We start from the raw sequence: 21,184 nt of genomic DNA, 5'->3' as shown, positions 1-21,184 counted from the left end.
AAGGGAATTAAGGGTTATGGGGAGCAGGCAGGTAAGTGGAACTGATTCACTTCAGATCAGCCATGATCTTATTGAATGGCGGGGCAGGCTCGAGGGGCTTGATGGCCTACTCCTGCTCCTATTTCTTATGTTCTTATGTCCAAAATAAGTGAGCTTCCTGGATGTCAGAGCCTCAAACAGGTTCCGGTGAACACCAGCTTTCTCCAGCACCCACTCATTCACCCACTTTGCCGTCCGTGACACACGGAATATCCGTCTGAGTCCTTTCATTTCAAACACTTTTATTGGAGCCTCGTCACTCTTATTGATAGTCCAGCTTTCACAGACACACATTGGCACCGGCCACACAAGGGCTTTCAGAAGGTGAATATTCATTGTAACCGAGATGCTGTGTCTGCTCCACACAGTTTTCACTGAGATCACAACACCATGATCCTTAAGACTGGCCTGAGTTTGTTTGATAGATCCTGCAGTCAGATCTCAGATAAATACATGAGTCTCTGTTCCACTGAGTCTCCAGCACAGGGCCGGGCCAGCCGGCTCAATCGGTCTGTCAGTAATTTGCTCCACATCAGCCTCCACCGACCCCACTGCATCTCCTCCCGATCAGCATATCCTTCTGTTACTGTGTCCCTCATGTGTGGATCTAAGTTTCCTTTCAATGTATTCATGCTGTTCACCTCAACCACTCACCATGGACCAAGTTCCATATTCTCTGTGATTTGGGGTCAATAATGAATTCCCCTTCTGTACTCTTTTTAACATCGAAATTTAGATCAAATTATCAAATTAAATGAATGGGAAGGCGGGGGTGGGAGGGGTGGGGGGGGGGCGGTGGCGGGGGGGTGGCGGGGGGGGGTGAGAATCCTTTAAAGGGACAACCAAAAACTAAACCCTGAATGAAAAGTTACAAACTTAAAACTATGCTGTGGTTCTGGGGAGGAATGAAGCTCTCCAGTCCCCACAGTGCCCACTGAAGACCTTGTGTTGGTCGTCACACATGCTTCCTTTCCAGGGACACCTGGTCGCAAACATGGGCTGACATGGTGGTTCACACTGCTGTCTCACAGCTCCAGGGAGCCGAGTTCAATTCCAGCCTTGGGTGATTGTCTGGATGGAGTTTGCATGTTCTCCCCATGTCTGCATGGGCTTCCTCCGGTTAGTGTCACAAGTAGGTTTACATTAACACTGCAATGAAGTCACTGTGAAAATCCCCGAGTCGCCACGCTCCTGCACCTGTTCGGTGACGCTGAGGGAGAATTTGGCATAGCCAATGCACCGAACCAGCACGTCTTTCAGACTGTGGGAGGTAACCGGAGCACCCAGAGGAAACCCACACAGACAAGGGGAGAACACAGACAAGTGACCCAAACTGGGAATCAAACTCAGGTCCCTGGCGCTGTGAGGCAGCTAACTGCTGTGCCACCGTGCCACCAATGATCCAGGTGAATGTTAAATAAGAGACAGAGCAGAATTATAATCTCTCAACTATTAGAATGGTTTATTCAAAAAGAGTAAATAATACGAGAGAAATTAAAACAATGAGTCTCACTGCCTTCTGCCTGTCGGGGACTAATCTATCGACAGCTGGTCTGGAGCTCGAGAGGTCCTGGCAACATTCGTGATCTCGGTCCAAGGTGACTACCAACGTACCCGGTCGAAGCCCCCACCCGCGTTTTACAGTGTGGCACAAACAACCTGACAGGAGATTTGGTAAATTCCCAGGCTTGGGAAACAATATACAAATACAGCACTGGAAGGTCAGCTTATTACTGTAGCGCAGCTGCTTCTTTAGGTTCTCACAGCATGAATAAATGCTGAGTTGACTGGTGAATATCTTAACTCTTTACTTTCTATACATTCCACCCTGAGATTCAGCAGCCAACACAGCAATCCCATCTGTACCTGTATAAGTTCCTTCACAACAATGACCTGTGTGAACAATGCACGCACTCTGTACCACAAGACAATTAAAATGAACAACAAAAGGGTACAAAGTAGCAGTATAACAACAGGATGTAACATTAAAGTAAAAACAGCGGATGCTTTGGATGACCATCCATTAAAAACATCCCACCAAAGGTGAAAACTGAGGCAATTAGGTTCATCCGATGTTTGGTGAAGTTTGCCTTAAGCACAGGTCATTTCCACACCCTGCCTAAGAAGATATTGCCTGTCTTGACTTAGGTGTGCAGAAACGTGTGTATTTTGTTCAATAAACCTGCACAATTTATTCAGTTCAATTGAAGGCAGATGCACAATACCGTGGGTGTGTCTATATCAAATAATATGTTCTATTAGTATGTACATCAAATATGTCCCATGCATCTTTCCAACATTGGTTTACAGGGGGTTCAAGCTATCTGGCATTCAGATGTACATTGAGAGTGCTGGTAATGCAGACATAGTTTTTTTAAATTATTCGTGAAGTCACATGTGGGCCAGACCAGTTAAGGACAGCAGATTTGCTTCCCTAAAGGACATTGTGAATCAGATGTTTTTTTTTCTGACAATCGACAATGGTTTCATGGTCATCAGTAGATTCTTATTTCCAGATCTTTTTCATTAAATTTCACCATCTGCTGTGGTGGGATTTGAACCTGGGTCCCCAGAACATTAGCTGAGTTCTGAATTAGTAATCTAGCGATAATATCACGAGGCCATCGCCTCCCCACCAAACTTGTCCAATTTCATGCATCATAGTATAATTAACTGGCGATAATTCCTATTGACATTGGCCATGACTCAGCTGTAAGGTACAAGCTTCATGTATGAGGAGTTATGTAGAGGACATACCACCACAAAAGGCCATTGGCTACAATCTGCCACATTGAGCACGGATGCCTGGACAGTGACGTTATACAAATAATATTTCTGTCCTTCTGCACAAGTACATTTGTTTTGAGTGCATATTTTACTGGATGCCTTCCATCCCCCATGCATAGGGAGTGAACGCAGCTTAGGAGATACAAGCCAAGCATGTCGAGCAGCAATTATCTCCCCTTTTCTGTGGGGTTTGGTTTGAGATATGTACCCACACCTTGCCACCCTTACATACAGGTGTGTCATATTCCCTGTCTGGGGGAAGAATTGAAGGGACAGGTTGTTTTATCATCTTACTCAAGAGGGTTCATAGAATCCCTACAGTGCAGAAGGAGGCCATTCGGCCCATCCAATCTGCACTGACCACAATCCCACCCAGGCCCTACCCCCATAACCATACTTATTTACCCTATAACACCCTGACACTAAAGGGCAATTTATCATGGCCAATCAATCTAACCACATCTTTGGAGTGTGGAAGGAAACCGGAGCACTTGGATGAAACCCACGCAGACACGGGGAGAATGTGCAAACTCCACACAGACGGTGACACAAGCCAGGAGTCAAATTCAGGTCCCTGGTGCTGTGAGGCTGCAGTGCTAACCACTGTGCCGCCGTGCCACCCCTCCTTTTTGTGGCCTATTATTCAAATTATGTAAGGCCTTTGCCACTCTTTGAGTGTGTGGTCAAGCTTGATTTATTGTTTCAATAGCCCATTCATGTGTTCAATCAGGCCAGGCTAGGGGATGTGCAATACCCAATGTATTCCATTCATTGACTCCTATGTGATACAAATGTCATCCCAACTTGATTTTTACACGGGGAGATCTTATTCCTTCGCACCTTATCACATTATTATTCTTGATCACTCGAGCTCTGATTTTTCACTGGCCATGCTAGGGTAGGATTATAACCATTCATTAGAATCTACTCTCGCTTTTCAGTCCAGTGCTACTTGGAGTATACCGTCACTTCAGTGACTATCGGGTCATAGTCCCTCACAGTTCACATCACAAATTTATGATAAAATAATTTAAACAATGCCTGAGAACGCTTCTTAACTTCTTAATCAACTACCTACCACTGTTTGTTGATTGGTCAGACCCCCTTTTCACAGATTCGGGTATCTCAGCCACTGAACACCAGCCAGTCCTGGAATAAGTTTAATTCTAACTCAATGAGGAAATATTCTCACCAGGTCCTCTGTCAGGGCACTGCTAAGCAGCTTTAATGGTTCATGATTGCAGAAACTGAGCTGTGGTCAAATTTGATTGAGTTTTTTGAAGGGGTAACTAAGAAGATAGATGAGGGCAGTGCAGTTGATGTTGTCAACATGAACTTTAGCAAGATCTCTGACGAAGTACCGCATGGTAGGTTGTTGCATAAGGTTAAAATCTCACGGAATCCAGGGTGAGGTATCTAAATGGATACAAAATTGGCTTCTAGAGGGTGGTTGTAGAGGGTTGTTTTTCAAACTGGAGGTCTGTGACCAGCAGTGTGCCTCAGGGATCAGTACTGGGTCCACTGTTATTTATATTAATGATTTGGATGAGAATATAGGAGGCACGGTTAGTAGGTTTGCAGATGACACCAAGATTGGTGGCATAGTGGATAGTGAAGAAAGTTATCTCCGATTGCAACGGGATCTTGATCAATTGTGCCAGTGGGCTGACGAATGGCAGATGGAGTTTAATTGAGACAAACGCGAGGTGATGCATTTTGGTAGATTGAGCTAGGGCAGGACTTACTCAGTTAATGGTAGGGCGTTGGGGAGTAACAGAACAAAGAGATCGATGGGTACATGTTCATAGCTCCTTGAAAGTGGAGTCACAGGTGGACAGAATGCTGAAGAAGGCATTCGGCATGCTTGGTTTCATCGGTCAGAACATTGAATACAGGAGTTGTGATGTCTTGTTGAAGTTGTACAAGACATTGGTAAGGCCACACTTGGAATAGTGTGTGCAGTTCTGGTCATCCTATTATAGAAAGGGTATTATTAAACTAGAAATAGTGCAGAAAAGATTTACTAGGATGCAACTGGGACTGGATGGTTTGAGTTATAAGGAGAGGCTGGATAGACTGAGACTTTTTTCTCTGGAGCGCAGGAGGCTGAGGGGTGACCTTATAGAGGTCTATAAAATAATGAGGGGCATAGATAAGGTAGATAGTCAATATCTTTTCCCAAAAGTAGGGGAGTCTAAAACTAGAAGGCATAGGTTTAAGGTGAGAGGGGAGAGATACAAAAGTGTCGAAAGGGGTAATTTTTTCACACAGAGGGCGGTGAGTGTCTGGAACAAGCTGCCAGAGATAGTAGTAGAGGCGGGTACAATTTTGTCTTTTAAAAAGCTTTTAGATAGTTACATGGATAAGATGGGTAGAGAGGGATATGGGCCAAATGCAGGCAATTGGGATTAGCTAAGGGGTTTAAAAAAAAGGGCAGCATGGACAAGTTGGGCTGATGGGCCTATTTCCATGCTGTAAACCTCTATGACTCCATAGTCCAGTCCCATAATGCCTCACATTCAAACTACAGTCCTTCAATTATAACAGAATACGTGGCTGTCTGTAGCTGCCTCGGCCATGGTCAACCCCAACACTGCCTTCTTGAACTGCTACAATGCCTGAGGTATAGGTGACCCAAAGTGCTGTTAGGCAGGGACTTCCAGCGACATATTCCAGACTTTCACTAGAATGTAAGTGGGTTCCAGATTGATATATTCCATTCAACCACACCCAAGGTGAGTTATTCCAATTCCTTTATTGTCCAGGACAATATATTCACAGTATCTTTCAAACAGAAATTAAACATTCCCACTTGATTTCAGACAGTAACATATTCTGTTGGATTGATCTTTATTGTCAATGTCAGGCTGGGGTTGTTCCCCTTGGAGCAAAGGAGGTTGAGGGGAGATTTGATAGAGGTGGACAAGATTCTGACAGGTTTAGATAAGGTGGACAAAGAAAATCTGTTCCTATTAGCTGATGGGACAAGGATGACAAGCAAATTTAAAGTTTTGGGTGGGATCATAGAATCAGAGAAACCCTACAGTGCAGAAAGAGGCCATTTGGCCCATCGGTTCTGCACCGACCACAATCCCACCCAGGCCCTCCCCCCATATCCCTACACATTTACCCGCTAATCCCTCTAACCTACGCATCTCAGGACTCTAAGGGGCAATTTTTAGCATGCCCAATCAAACTAACCCGCACATCTTTGGACTGTGGGAGGAAACCAGAGCACCCGGAGGAAACCCACGCAGACACAAGGAGAATGTGCAAACTCCATACAGACAGTGACCCAAGCCGGGAATAGAACCCAGGTCCCTGGAGCTGTGAAGCAGCAGTGCTAACCACTGTGCTACCGTGCTGCCCATGTGAGGAATAATATTTTGATGCAGTGAATGGTAATGACGTGGAACTCGCTGCCGACGAGGGTGGAGGAAGTGGAGACAATAAACAATTACAAAGAAAATTGGATGGGCATTGGGGGGGGTTTCAAACAGAAATCCTGACTAAATATCTCTGAACTTCCTAACACCCGTCACTCTGTGATCCGTGTGAAATTTGAAACCAGGTATTCACAACAAGACTCAAAGAGCATCAGCCATTGGAAGCAAAGTTGTGAGACCGGCCAGTCCAGCAGAAAGAAACCCTCCGACCCTCCCCATTGACCAATATAATTGAGAGCAGAAACAATAACAGCAGAATCGACCACTGGAATCACTCGTGAACTCGCTGGTGTCTCAACAGCTGGGATGAAAGACTGAATCTCTTTTCACACACAGAGCAGCTGAACGGTCTCTCCCCAGTGTGAACTTGTTGGTGTTTCTGCTGGCTGGATGAATCACTGAACCGCTTCCCACACAGAGCAGGTGAATGGCTTCTCCCCAATGTGAACTTGCTGGTGTGTCCACAGGCTAGATGAAGCTCTGAATCCCGTCCCACACTGAGAGCAGGTGAACGGCCTCTCCCCAGTGTGAAGTCGCTGGTGCCTCCACAGGTGGGATGACTGAGTGAATCCCTTCCCACACTGAGAGCAGGTGAACGGCCTCTCCCCAGTGTGAACTTGCCGGTGCTTCCACAAGCTGGATGACCGAATGAATCCCTTTCCACACTGAGAGCAGGTGAACGGTCTCTCCCCAGTGTGAACTCGCTGGTGTGTCAGCAGGCTCGATGAAGCTCTGAATCCCTTCCCACACTGAGAGCAGGTGAACGGTCTCTCCCCAGTGTGAACGTGCTGGTGTGTCCGCAGGCTGGATGACCGAGTGAATTCCTTCCCACACTGAGAGCAGGTGAACGGTCTCTCCCCAGTGTGAACTCGCTGGTGTGTCCGCAGGCTGGATGAAGCTCTGAATCCATCCCCACACTGAGAGCAGGTGAAGGCCCTCTCCCTGGTGTGAACTCGCTGGTGTCTCCGCAGGCTGGATGACCGAGTGAATTCCTTCCCACACTGAGAGCAGGTGAATGGCCTCTCCCCCGTGTGAACTCGCTGGTGTATCAGCAGGCTGGATGACAGAGTGAATCCCTTCCCACACTGAGAGCAGGTGAACGGCCTCTCCGCAGTGTGAACTCGCTGGTGTGTCCACAGGCTGGATGAAGCTCTGAATCCATCCCCACACTGAGAGCAGGTGAACGGCCTCTCCCCAGTGTGAACTCGCTGGTGTGTCCGCAGGTTGGAAAACTGACTGAATCCCTTCCCACAATGAGAGCAGGTGAATGGCCTCTCCCCAGTGTGAACTCGCTGGTGTTTCTGCAAGGTGGCTAACAGAGCGAATCCCTTCCCACACTGAGAGCAGGTGAACGGCCTCTCCCCAGTGTGACTGCGCCGATGAGCTTCCAGCTCTGATGGGACTCTGTATCTCTTCCCACAATCCGCACATTTCCATGGTTTTTCCATGGTACAGGTGTCCTTACCTCTCTCTTGGGTGGACAATGAGTTGAAGCCTTGTCCACACACAGGACACTGGTACAGTCTTTCCTCACTGTGAATGGTGTGATATTTATTCAGGCTGTGTAACTAGTTAAAGCTCTTTAGTCAGTGCATTGGACACACTCACTCGAGTGTGGCAGTGTGTTGCTGCTTTTCCAGTCACACTGAAGTTTGAATTTTTTTTCAAATCAACAGACTGGACAATCATTTCTCCCTCTAGATTCAAAGGACGATGATATTCAGCTCCCAAGGAATATGACTGTCAGATCTCGACGTGACGTTTGAGATTTCCGCCTGTGATTCTTCTTTCAATATCCTGTAAAATGAGTTAGAAATAGAAGTAGAAATTCAGAACAGACAATTCTAGTTTCTATGGAACATTCTTTCCTTTCTCATTCCCCAAAGCTGTGAATCTCCACCCCACACACTCTCCCTCCATTCTCACTCTGCTGTATCTAATATTCACCCTCCCAATTCTCCTGAAGGTGCTGATTGAGGCTGATTGACAGATCCATGCTCACTGCTTCCTGTCCACCACACATAAATCATAAGAAACAGGAGCTGCAGTTGGCCATTCAGCCCATTGAACTGCCTCAACCATTCATTGAGAATTGGCTGATCGACCTCACACTATTTCCATAGCGCCACTATTTCCCAAACTATCATGGAAGTTAGTAAGATAGAGGGTTATAGGTAAGCCTCGTAGGTAGGGACATGTTCGGCGCAACTTGTGAGCCAAAGGGCCTGTTTGTGCTGTAGCTTTTCTATGTTCTATCCCCCATGTTGCTCAATGCCTCAAAAGTTACCAATCTCTCTCTTGAAAATATTTGATGACTGAGGCTCCACAGTCCTCTGGAGCGCAGAATTCAAAAACTACACCACATCCTTGAGTGAGGAAATCCCTCCTCATCTTAACTTTCACTCCATTTTCCCACTTGTTCTCCATGACGCTTGACTCCTTTATCAATGTAATATCCATCTAACTCATCCTCGAATATCTTCAATAACCCTCAGCTTCCACTGATCCCTGTGGAAGAAAAATCCAAAGACTAATGATTCTAATAAGCAAGAGATGAATAACTGGAAATATATAATATATATACTATTCAGGCTGATTGACAGATCCATGCTCACTGCTTCCTGTCCTGGATGTGGAGATGCCGGCGTTGGACTCGGGTAAACACAGGAAGAAGTCTCACAACACCAGGTTAAAGTCCAACAGGTTTATCTGGCAGCACAAGCCATTAGCTTTCGGAGCGCTGCCCCTTCATCAGGTGAGTGGGATTTCAGTTCACAAACAGGGCATATAAAGACACAAACTCAATTTACAAAATAATGGTTGGAATGCGAGTTTTTACAGGTAATCAAGTCTGAAAGGTACAGACAATGTGAGTGGAGAGAGGGTGAAGCACAGGTTAAAGAGATGTGTATTGTCTCCAGCCAGGACAGTTAGTGAGATTTTGCAAGCCAAGGCAAGTCGTGGGGTTACAAATAGCATGACACGAACCCAAGATCCAAGTTGAGGCCGTTCTCATGTGTGAAGAACTTGGCTATCAGTTTCTGCTCAGCAACTCTGCGCTGTCGTGTGTCGTGAAGGCTGCCTTGGAGAACGCTTACCCGAAGATCAGAAGCAGAATGCCCGTGACCGCTGAAGTGTTCCCCAACAGGAAAAGAACACTCTTGTCTGGTGATTGTTGAGCGGTGTTCATTCATCCGCTGTCATAGCGTCTGCATGGTCTCCCCAATGTATCATGCCTCGGGACATCCTTTCCTGCAGCGTATCAGGTAGACAACGTTGGCTGAGTTGCAAGTGTATGTACCGTGTACCTGGTGGATGGTGTTCTCACGTGAGATGATAGCATCTGTGTCGATGATTCGGCACGTCTTGCAGAGGTTGCTGTTGCAGGGTTGTGTGGTGCCGTGGTCACTGTTCTCCTGAAGGCTGGGTAGTTTGTTGCAGACAATAGTCTTTTTGAGGTTGTGTGGTTGTTTGAAGGCAAGTAGTGGGGGTGTGGGGATGGCCTTGGCGAGATGTTGGTCTTCATCAATGACATGTTGAAGGCTCCGGAGAAGATGTCGTAGCTTCTTCGCTCCAGGGAAGTACTGGACGACAAAGGGTACTCTGTCCTCCTGTCCAGTGTTTGTCTTCTGAGGAGGTCAGTTTTTCGCCGTGGCGCATCGGAACTGTCGATCGATGAGTCGAGCGCCATATCCTGTTCTTATGAGGGCATCTTTCAGCGTCTGGAGGTGTCTGTTGCGATCCTCCTCATCTGAGCAGATCCTGTGTATACGGAGGGCTTGTCCGTAGGGGATGGCTTCTTTAACGTGTTTAGTGTGGAAGCTGGAGAAGTGGAGCATCGTGAGATTATCCGTGGGCTTGCGGTACAGTGAAGTGCTGAGGTGACCGTCCTTGATGAAAATGTGTGTGCCCAAGAATGCAACCGATTCCGGAGAGTAGTCCATGGTGAGTCTGATGGTGGGATGGAACTTGTTGATGTCATCATATCGTTGTTTCAGTGATTGTTCACCATGAGTCCAAAGGAAGAACATGTCATCGATGTATCTAGTGTACAGCTTCGACTGAAGGTTCTGTGCGGTGAAGAGGTCTTGTTCGAACCTGTGCATGAAGATGTTGGCATATTGAGGTGTGAATTTGGTCCCCAAGGCTATTCCGTGTGTCTGGATGAAGAACTGGTTGTTGAAGGTGAAGACATTGTGGTCAGGATGAAGTGGATGATTGTAAAATTGCATCTGGAGATTGGCAGTTGTTGGCGTTGAGTACTGAGGCAGTTGCACCAATGCCATCGTCGTAGGGGATGCTGGTGTAGAGTGTCGAGACATCCATTGTGATGAGGAGTGCTGCTGGTTCAACTGCTCCATGTGTGCTGTTTCTGAAGGAAGTCCGTAGTGTCACGACAGAAGCTGGGGTTCTTTGTACAATGGGTTTCAGGATGCCCTCGACGTAGCCGGAGAGTTTCTCGCACAGGGTCCCATTGCCCGATACGATGGGACGGCCAGGTGTGTTTGCCTTGTGTATCTTCGGGAGGTAGTAGAGATCTCCAATGCGGGGAGTACGTGGGATGAGAGCACGGAGGGTGCTCTGAAGGTCCGGATCAAATGTCTTGATCTGTCTGTTGAGTTGACAGGTGTGTTCTTTGGTCGGATCTGCAGGTAACTGTCTGTAGTTTTCCTCATTGTTCAGTTGTCAGGACACTTTGCAGTAATTCGTTCTGTTCAGCGTGATGATTGCCCCTCCTTTGTCTGCTGGTTTGATGACAATGGTGCGCTTGATCTTAAGAGCGCAGATGGCGTTGTGTTGTGCTTGGGTGATGTTCGGGGCTGTCTTGTGAGTGCGACTGATGAATCTGGCATTGACGCACCTCCTGACGGCTTGGGCATACATGTCAAGTCGAGGGCAGCGGCCTTCCGGAGGAGTCCAATTCGACTCTTTCCTCTTCGGTTGCTGTACCGTGGATCTCTCTATCGGCTGTTCCAGTTCATTGACTATCTCATTATGTTCGCTGTTGGACTCTTGGGGTTTGTGGAAGAACTCCCGCAGCCTCATTCGCCTGATGAATTCCTCTGTGTCTGCTGCGAGACTGATGGGGTCTATTTTGGTGGTGGGGCAGAAATTGAGAACTTCGATTTCATCTGGTTGAAGTGTGTCCAACAAGTTGACAATGGACTTCCCTGCAGTGGTACTGTTTTCTACTGTGGTACCGGGGGAGGCTTGATTGCTGCTGGTGGTGATGCCGAGTTTCTCAAGTTTCCTGTTCTACCAAATGTGGCATTGTGACGATGGCTTTGTGCTACCAAATAAACCTGTTGGATCTCCAAATCTGGTGTTGTGAGACTTCTTCCTGTTGTGGGCACAGAGAGCTGAAAATCTTCAAGCTGACAGTCACGTTACAGTTTTACATTTGGATATAAATGAGCAGACTGATGGTGTGTGTAATACACTTTATTACCTGGTTACAGATACATAAAGAATGTGAGGAGAATCTTTACTGAGGCAGCGAGTGATGACCCAGAAGTTAAAAATTGAAGTGCAAAATGAGAAAAGAAATGAAAAGGGGGAGAAAAGAAAGTGTTTTACTCACAGATGTAGGAGACAGGAGGAAGGTTGAGTCTGTCTGAAGCTTAATCTTCATTCAGAGGGAGAGGAGCAGCAGCAACAATGGACGAAGCTCCGCGCGGCCATTGACACAAGGCCCGGACTCTGATTGGCTGGAGGACCATCGCCCATCCGGTCCTCCTGGCAACCATTGGTCAATATGCCGCATGTGGACAATGAGGGGGCGGAACCCGAGCCCGCGTGGGGGTGGGCGGGGCTCTGACCGCCAGCCGCGCTGAGCTGGTGTCCAATCCGCAGTGTGCGGCTTCTGTAACCAGTGATATTGCTGCCAATGGGACACTGTGTGCTGGGAACGCCCCTCTGAGTCATTGTGACGGCACAATGGAGCCCTGCCTCAATCACCCAATAGCAATCACTCTGCTCCGCGGTGACGTCTCCGGGTTCAGGCGCGCGGACCCGGGAGCCCCGCCCCCACCCATTGTTCCCCAGTCTGTACATTCCACACATTGTTAGTTCAGTCATTTAGACAATTTCAATTCCACTCCGTTATTTTCCAGTTCTGTTCCTGTCCCGCCTGGGGTCACATCTACTCGACCTTTCCTACTCCTGAAGGAGCGCTGTCAGTTCTGGGTTACTAGTCCATAAAAGATGTAAAAGATTCTCCAGCGCTCTTTACCCCTATCCAACTTGTGGACAGTTCTTACTCAGTATTATTTCTCCCAAGCCCTTAATTGTCCCAAACCATTATATGATCCATTTTACTGTAATTTTCCTCACTTTGTGAGCATGTGCATTGTGTTTAATTGGATCCTGATTGTTTTGAACTCAGTTTCTCTGGAGTGTGTGTCAATGCCTTGATGATGTCACAATGTTGTCTCAATCCCCTGGCCACATTAACCATTTCATCTCCTGCTGTGTCTCAAGTAGCTGTGTGTGTTTGGGACCCGCTCTTCACTCCATCTCACCATGAATTTAGGATTGCTATTTTTCACATGTAACAAATCACATCTGTACACTCACTCCGGTGTCCCAAAATCATGTCACACATTCTTAACTCTCAGATTGCTGATGAAAAGATCAAAGTGAGTGTCTGTCTTTCTTATCTCCCCTTGTTATGGTCTGATATTTCATGTCGTGGCCGGGCTTTCAAATGTGGATTTCTTTAAAACAAAGTTCATGGATGTAGAAACGTTTCAGAGACCAAGTATTATGCTGGCTTTCCACTGATTTACAACTCAGCTCATACAAAGACCTCACAAAGAACAAAGAACAGTACAGCACAGGAAACAGGCCCTTCGGCCCTCCAAGCCTGTGCCACTCCTTGGTCCAACAAGACCAATCGTTTGTATCCCTCCATTCCCAGGCTGCTCATGTGACTATCCAGGTAAGTCTTAAACGATGTCAGTGTGCCTGCCTCCACCACCCTACTTGGCAGAGCATTCCAGGCCCCCACCACCCTCTGTGTAAAAAACATCCCACTAATATCTGAGTTATACTTCGCCCCTCTCACCTTGAGCCCGTGACCCCTCGTGAACGTCACTTCTGATCTGGGAAAAAGCTTCCCACCATTCACCCTATCTATCCCCTTCATAATCTTGTACACCTCTATTAGATCTCCCCTCATTCTACGTCTTTCAAGGGAGAACAACCCCAGTTTACCCAATCTCTCCTCATAGCTAAGACCCTCCATACCAGGCAATATCCTGGTAAACCTTCTCTGCACTCTCTCTAACGCCTCCACGTCCTTCTGGTAGTGCGGCGACCAGAACTGGACGCAGTACTCCAAATGTGGCCTAACCAGCGTTCTATACAGCTGCATCATCAGACTCCAGCTTTTATACTCTATACCTCGTCCTATAAAGGCAAGCATACCATATGCCTTCTTCACCACCTTCTCCACCTGTGTTGCCACCTTCAAGGATTTGTGGACTTGCACACCTAGGTCCCTCTGTGTTTCTATACTCCTGATGACTCTGCCATTTATTGTATAACTCCTCCCTACATTATTTCTTCCAAAATGCATCACTTCGCATTTATCCGGATTAAACTCCATCTGCCACCTGTCCGCCCAATTTTCCAGCCTATCTATATCCTGCTGTATTGCCCGACAATGCTCTTCGCTATCCGCAAGTCCAGCCATCTTCGTGTCATCCGCAAACTTGCTGATTACACCAGTTACACCTTCTTCCAAATCATTTATATATATCACAAATAGCAGAGGTCCCAGTACAGAGCCCTGTGGAACACCACTGGTCACAGACCTCCAGCCGGAAAAAGACCCTTCGACCACTACCCTCTGTCTCCTATGGCCAAGCCAGTTCTCCACCCATCTAGCCACTTCTCCTTGTATCCCATGAGCCTTAACCTTCTTAACCAACCTGCCATGTGGGACTTTGTCAAATGCCTTCCTGAAATCCATATAGACGACATCCACGGCCCTTCCTTCATCAACCGTTTTTGTCACTTCCTCAAAAAATTCCACCAAATTTGTAAGGCACGACCTCCCTCTTACAAAACCATGCTGTCTGTCACTAATGAGATTGTTCCGTTCTAAATCCACATACATCCTGTCTCTAAGAATCCTCTCCAACAACTTCCCTACCACGGACGTCAAGCTCACCGGCCTATAATTTCCTGGGTTATCCCTGCTACCCTTCTTAAACAACGGGACCACATTCACTATCCTCCAATCCTCAGGGACCTCACCCGTGTCCAAAGAAGCGACAAAGATTTCCGTCAGAGGCCCAGCAATTTCATCTCTCGTCTCCCTGAGCAGTCGAGGATAGATGCCATCAGGCCCTGGGGCTTTGTCAGTTTTAATGTTCCCTAAAAAACCTAACACTTCCTCTCTTGTAATGGAGATTTTCTCTAACGGGTCAACACCTCCCTCTGAGACACTCCCGGTTAACACGCCCCTTTCCTTCGTGAATACCGATGCAAAGTATTCATTTAGGATCTCCCCTATTCCCTTGGGTTCTAAGCATAATTCCCCTCCTTTGTCCCTGAGAGGTCCGATTTTCTCCCTGACAACTCTTTTGTTCCTAACGTATGAATAGAATGCCTTAGGATTCTCCTTAATCATGCCTGCCAAGAACATCTCGTGACCTCTTTTTGCCCTTCTAACTCCCCGTTTGAGTTCTTTCCTACTCTCTCTGTATTCCTCCAGAGCTCCATCTGTTTTCAGTTGCCTGGACTTAACGTACGCCTCCCTTTTCATTTTAATCAGATCCTCAATTTCCCTGGTTGTCCACGGCTCTCGAATCCTACCTTTCCTATCTTTCCTTTTTACAGGCATATGCCTATCCTGCAGTCTTATCAATAGTTCCTTAAAAGACTCCCACATGCCAGACGCGGACTTACCCTTGAACATCCTCTCCCAATCAACATCCACCAATTCCTGCCTAATCCGGCTATAGTTAGCCTTCCCCCAATTTAGCACCCTGCCCGTAGGACAGCACTCATCCTTGTCCATTACTATCCTAAAGTTAACAGAGTTGTGGTCACTATTTGCCACATGTTCCCCTACCGAAACTTTGACAACCTGACCTGGCTCATTTCCCAGAACTAGGTCCAGTATAGCCCCCTCTCCAGTCGGGCTATCTACATACTGTTCCAAAGAACCTTCCAGTACGCATTTTACAAATTCCTCCCCGTCCGGACCCCCAGCTCTAAGCACTTTCCAGTCTGTGCCAGGGAAATTAAAGTCCCCCACTACAACAACCCTATTTTTTCTGCACCTATCCAGAATCTCCTGACATATCCTTTCCTCCACTTCCCGTGGGCCGAGAGGTGGTCTGTAGTACACCCCCAGCATAGTGACTGCACTCTTCCTGTTTCTGAGTTCCACCCACAGCGACTCAGTACATGACCCCTCCAAGTTGTCTACCCTCTGCACCGCGGTAACATGCTCCTTAACTAATATCGCTACTCCCCCACCTTTTTTAGCCCCTCCTCTGTCTCGCCTAAAACACTTATACCCTGGAATATTCAGCTGCCAGTCCTGTCCTTCTTTTAACCAAGTTTCCGTCACCGCAACCACATCCAAATTCCGCATAAGCATTAAGGCCCTAAGTTCGTCTGTTTTACCCGTTACGCTCCTTGCATTGAAGCAGATGCACTCCAGACCTCCAGGCCCACTCAGGTCATCCTCCTCCAGAGTGCTCCTCTTCTTAGCTAGCCTTGCCCTGGCCCCCAGCTCAACCCCAGCCTCAGTATTTACTAACCTACTGTTTTGTTCCCCACCCCGCTGCCACACTAGTTTAAATCCTGCCGAAACACTCTCGCAAAACTCCCAGCCAGGATATTTGCTCCCTTCCAGTTAAGGTGTAACCCATCCTTTCTGTACAGTTGCCATCCTGACTTGAAGATTTCCCAGTTATCTATGAATTAAAAACCCTCCCTCTTGCACCAGTCCTTTAGCCACGCGTTCAACTGTACAATCTCCCTGTTCCGAGCCTCACTTGCACTAGACACCGGGAGCAGTTCAGAGATTGCTACCCTGGAGGCCTTACTTTTTAGCCTAGCACCCAACTCCCTGAATTTCTCTCGTATGACCCCCCTGCTCTTCCTACCGACATCATTTTCACCAATGTGTATAATCACATCCGTTTGACTACCTTCCTTTTAAAATATGCTTCCTACCCTCTCGGAGACATCCAGTACCCCGGCACCAGGGAGGCAGACTACCATCCTGGATTCTCGTTCACTCCCACAGAACCGCCTGTCCGTGCCTCTAACCATTGCGTCCCCCACAACTATCGCTCTCCTAAATCGCTTCCTTCCCTCCCTTGAGCCTGTCTCCGTGGAGGCGATCTGGTCCTCGTGGCTTACCCCTGGAGGGTCATCCCCCTCCACAGAATCCAAAACAATATACCTATTTTGGAGGGGGACAACCACAGGGGATCCCTCCACAGACTGCTCACACCCTTCCCTTCTCCCATCTGTTGCCATCCCTTTCTTTTATGGGAGACTGCCACTGGGGTACTTTCTGGCACATCACCCTTCTATTACCCCTCCTAACTGTGACCCACGTGTCTTCCTTCCGAGACCCTGGTGTCACTACCTGACTATAACTTTTATCTATTAATCTCTCATTTGCCCTAACTAAACTGAGTTCATCGAGCCTCAGCTCCAGCTCCCTTACACGATCCTTCAGGAGTTGCAGTTCCACGCATCTGGCACAGATATGGACTTCCGGGAGGCAAGTTGTCTCCAGGAACTCCCACATCCCACACCGAATGCAGTATACTGGCCTCCCACTCATACCAGCCATGTCCTTTTTAGTTTTTGGGAGATAAAACAAAAAAGGGGGTGTAACAGAAGAAAAACAAACAACCTTCCTCGCCTTCGCCGAAGCCCTGTGAGCCAAAGCCCTCACAGAGACAGTAATTCTGTTGAATACGTGCTTTATTGCCCAGGCCTGGTCCAGGGGCGTCAGAGAATAATTTGGGGCAGCCAAACTATTCTAAATTCCATTGCTTCCAATATTACAATTATACAACTTTCAAAAATCATTTCCCCACCCACTTTGCTCACCCAGCCAGACATCAGCCAATCATTATTCGTCTAGATTTACCTTGGCCAATAACATGTCACTCTCTGGCAGCATGAGAATACAAAGGTCCATAAATTCAAAAGTGCTTTTCCACTGTGTCCGAGCAATTCTTTATCGGGAAACGGTATGCTCTTATTCATTCAATTGTCTGGGAAGCTTGTACTGTCTGGAGCCAACACTGATAAGAGTTTTTTTTTGCTTAACTCAGTAGCTGTATTGTTTTCAAAGAATGTGGTTCTTCTTACATAGCTATATACCATCATGCCTTAGAGTGTCATTAGCCAAGGTGTATGATTTTAATACAGAATATATGTTATCAAAAATACATGTTTAAATTCACTAACAATGGTTATATGTATTTCTATGCAAACAGTACATTTGTAACTCCAGGTACTTTGTGATTCTTCTTGAATATATTCACTCTAAATTAACCTATTCTGATATATTAGTCTTTTAGTCCCAGGTTGTCCTGAACCCCCTCGAACAATGGACAAGGATGTAAATATCTCCCAGAGAAAGTGATCAACTTATTCATCCCATCGACACATTCCAGACTTTCACTGGAATGAACCAGGATTCCACATTGATATATTCCATTCAACCTCACCCACAGTGAGCTATTCCAATTTCTTTGTTCTCCAGGACAATATATTCACAATAATTTTAAAACAGAAATTAAACATTCCCATTTGATTTCAGGTATTAACATATGCTGTTAGTTTGTTCTTTATTGTCAATGTCAGGCTGGGGTTGTTCCCCTTGGAGCAAGGAGGTTGAGGGGAGATTTGATAGAGGTGGACAAGATTCTGACAGGTTTAGATAAGGTGGACAAAGAAAAGCTGTTCCCATTCGCTGATGGAACAAGGACGAGGGGGACACAGATTTAAGGTTTTGGATCAGAGATGCAGTGGGGGGATGTGAGGAAGAATATTTTGATGCAGTGAATGATAATGACCTGGAACTCGCTGCCTACGAGGGTGGAGGAAGTGGAGACAATAAACAATTACAAAGGAAATTGGATGGGCATTGGGGGGTTTCAAACAGAAATAGTGACTATCTCTTAACTTCCTAACACCCAGTCACTCCGTGATCCTTGTGAAATTTGAAACCAGGTATTCGCAACAAGACTCAAAGAGCATCAGCCCACTGGAGGCAAAGCCATGAGACCGACCAGTCCAGCAGAAAGAAACCCTCCGACCCTCCCCATTGACCAACTGTGAGAATGAACAAAATGCAGTTCTGGATGGAATTGAGAGCAGAAACAATGACAGCAGAATCCAACCCCTGGAATCACTCGTGAACTTGTTGGTGTCTCAACAGATGGGATGAAAGACTGAATATCTTCTCACACAGAGCAGCTGAACGGTCTCTCTCCAGTGTGAACTCGCTGGTGTATCCGCAGGTTGGATAACCGAGTGAATCCCTTCCCACACTGAGAGCAGGTGACGGTTTCTCCCCAATGTGAACTCGCTGGTGTGTCAGCAGGCTGGATGAATCACAGAAACCCTTCCCACACTGAGAGCAGGTGAATGGCCTCTCCCCAGTGTGAACTCGCTGGTGCATCTGCAGGCGGGAGGACCCAGTGAATCCCTTCCCACATTGAGAGCAGGTGAATGGCCTCTCCCCAGTGTGAACTCGCTGGTGTGTCAGCAGGCTGGATGAATCACAGAAACCCTTCCCACACACAGAGCAGGTGAATGGCCTCTCCCCAGTGTGAACTCGCTTGTGTCTCTGCAGGTGGGATGACTGAGTGAATCCCTCCCCACATCGAGAGCAGGTAAAGGGCCTCTCCCCGGTGTGAACTCGTTGGTGTTTCCGCAGGTCGGAAGACCGAATGAATCCCTTCCCACACTGAGAGCAGGTGAACGGCCTCTCCCCAGTGTGAATGCGCTCATGGACCAGCAGGTCAGAAGATCGAGTGAATCCCTCCCCACACTGAGAACACGTGAATGGCCTCTCCCCAGTGTGAACTTGCTGGTGTCTCTGCAGGCTGGATGACTGAGTGAATCTCTTCCCACACTGAGAGCAGATGAACGGCCGCTGCCCAGTGTGGATGAGCCGATGAGCTTCCAGCTGAGATGGGTATCTGTATCTCTTGCCACAGTCCGCACATTTCCATGGTTTCTCCATGGTGCAGGTGTCCTTGCCTCTCTCTTGGGTGGCCAATCAGTTGAAGCCTCGTCCACACACAACACAGGTACAGTCTCTCCCCGCTGTGAATGGTGTGATATTTATTCAGACTGTGTAACTGGTTAAAGCTCTTTAGTCAGTGCATTGGAACACACTCACTCGAGTGTGACAGTGTGTTGATGCTTTTCCAGTCACACTGACATTTCAAATCGACAGACCGGACAATCATTTCTCCTTCTGGATTCAAAGTCCGATGATATTCAGCTCCCAAGGAGTATGACTCTGTCAGATCGAGACGTGACGTTTGAGTTTTCAGTCTGTGATTCCTCTTTAAATATCCTGTAAAATGAGTTTACAAAAGTCATCAGTGTCAGTACAGGATAGAAATTCAGAACAGACAATTCTAGTTTCTATGGAAGATTCTTTCATCTCCCAGTCCCAAAAAGCTGTAAATCTCCATCCATATCTATGGATTCTATTTAAAAATGAAAGTGGATGGGCACTTGAAGGAAATAAACTTACAGGAGAATGGGATATTGAGTGGTAATGGGACTGGAATGTTATACAGAGAGTCAGCATGGACTCGAGTTACCGAATGGATTCCTTCTGTGCTGTAATGACTTTATGACTGGAAATGTATAACATCGCTACAGCATCATATTACAACGCAAGAGCTGTAAATCTCCATCCCACACACTCTCCCTCGATTCTCACTCTGCTGTATCTAATATTCACCCTCCCAATTCTCCTGTAGGTGCTGATTGATAGATCCATGCTCACTGCTTCCTGTCCTGGACAGAGAGAGCTGGAAATCTCCATGCAGGCTGCCAGACAGATATATGTCTATCTGACTGGACTAACAATGTGTGGAAAATACCGACTGGATTCACTTCATTTCCCTTCAGTTGCTGCAAGTCCCCAATTTTCCCCAGAATGAGAAAAGAAATGGAAAGGGGGAGAAAAGAAAGTGTTTTACCCACAGATGTTGGCCTCTTTTAAGGTCAAACCAAATAAACAAACTCAAGTTAAATCAGGACAAAGTAAAAGGGGCAGCTCCCCAAAAGGAGGGGGAACAGCCCAAACAAAAATCAAAGTACAAAGGAAACTTAAAAACATCAAATCATAGTGTGATTATTCGGGTCGATAACGCACCCCAACCCCTGCGGTGCCCAACGGGGGCAGAAGGCGTCAACCGTGCCTGTAGACACCGCATGCTCCCTCTCCAGGGACACCTGGCCGTGAACGTAGCCGCAGTAGAGGGGCAGACAGTCAGGATGGACGGCCCCCTCGATCGCCCGCTGCCTGGACCGGTAAATGGCGCGCTTCGCCAGGCCCAGGAGCAGGTTCACGAGGAGGTCACCATCCCGACCCGCCCCTCTCTGCGTGGGTTTTCCTCCGGGTGCTCCGGTTTCCTCCCACAGTCCAAAGATATGTGGGTTAGGTTGATTGGCTATGCTAAAAAAATTGCCCCTTAGTGTCCTGGGATGCGTAGATTAGAGGGATTAGCGGGTAAAATATGTAGGGATATGGGGGTAGGGCCTGGGTGGGATTGTGGTCGGTGCAGACTCGATGGGCCGAATGGCCTCTTTCTGTGCTGTAGGGTTTCTATGATTCTATTGTCCCTCTGAAGACAGAGGTTCTGAACCAGCCCCTGAAACCACGCCCATTGTGA

At 47.3% G+C, this 21,184-nt stretch overlaps 2 protein-coding genes across 2 annotated transcripts; both read right to left on the bottom strand.

Moving 5' to 3' along the window:
* Positions 1-5,567: 5,567 nt before the first annotated feature.
* On the bottom strand, positions 5,568-11,960 carry LOC144485618 (uncharacterized). Its single transcript, XM_078203715.1, has 2 exons — positions 11,854-11,960; positions 5,568-8,069 (listed from the first exon to the last, which is right to left on the bottom strand). The coding sequence occupies exon 2, from the start codon at positions 7,718-7,720 to the stop codon at positions 6,668-6,670; it is 1,053 nt and encodes a 350-aa protein (XP_078059841.1). The 5' UTR covers positions 7,721-8,069; positions 11,854-11,960; the 3' UTR covers positions 5,568-6,667.
* On the bottom strand, positions 10,959-19,804 carry LOC144485602 (uncharacterized). Its single transcript, XM_078203701.1, has 2 exons — positions 18,850-19,804; positions 10,959-11,045 (listed from the first exon to the last, which is right to left on the bottom strand). Exons 1-2 carry the CDS (start codon positions 19,510-19,512, stop codon positions 10,959-10,961), a joined length of 750 nt encoding a protein of 249 aa, XP_078059827.1. The 5' UTR covers positions 19,513-19,804.
* Between the last annotated feature and the right edge of the window lie 1,380 nt (positions 19,805-21,184).

This window comes from Mustelus asterias, unplaced genomic scaffold (assembly GCF_964213995.1).
Source record: "Mustelus asterias unplaced genomic scaffold, sMusAst1.hap1.1 HAP1_SCAFFOLD_201, whole genome shotgun sequence".
In the NCBI taxonomy this organism is placed as follows: Eukaryota; Metazoa; Chordata; class Chondrichthyes; order Carcharhiniformes; family Triakidae; genus Mustelus; species Mustelus asterias.
The sequence above is the reverse complement of the archived record's forward strand: the minus strand, read 5'-3'. Positions and strand labels throughout refer to the sequence as shown.

What these genes read in the sequence shown, in the direction of transcription:
- LOC144485618 (XM_078203715.1), bottom strand. Translation starts at nt 7,720, where the DNA reads ATGGAAAAACCATGGAAATGTGCGGATTGTGGGAAGAGATACAGAGTC.
- LOC144485602 (XM_078203701.1), bottom strand. Translation starts at nt 19,512, where the DNA reads ATGGAGAAACCATGGAAATGTGCGGACTGTGGCAAGAGATACAGATAC. An exon ending in GCCTGCTGACACACCAGCGA is followed by an intron (nt 11,046 to 18,849) that starts GTTCACATTGGG and finishes TGCGCTCTTAAG; the next exon opens with ATCAAGCGCACCATTGTCAT.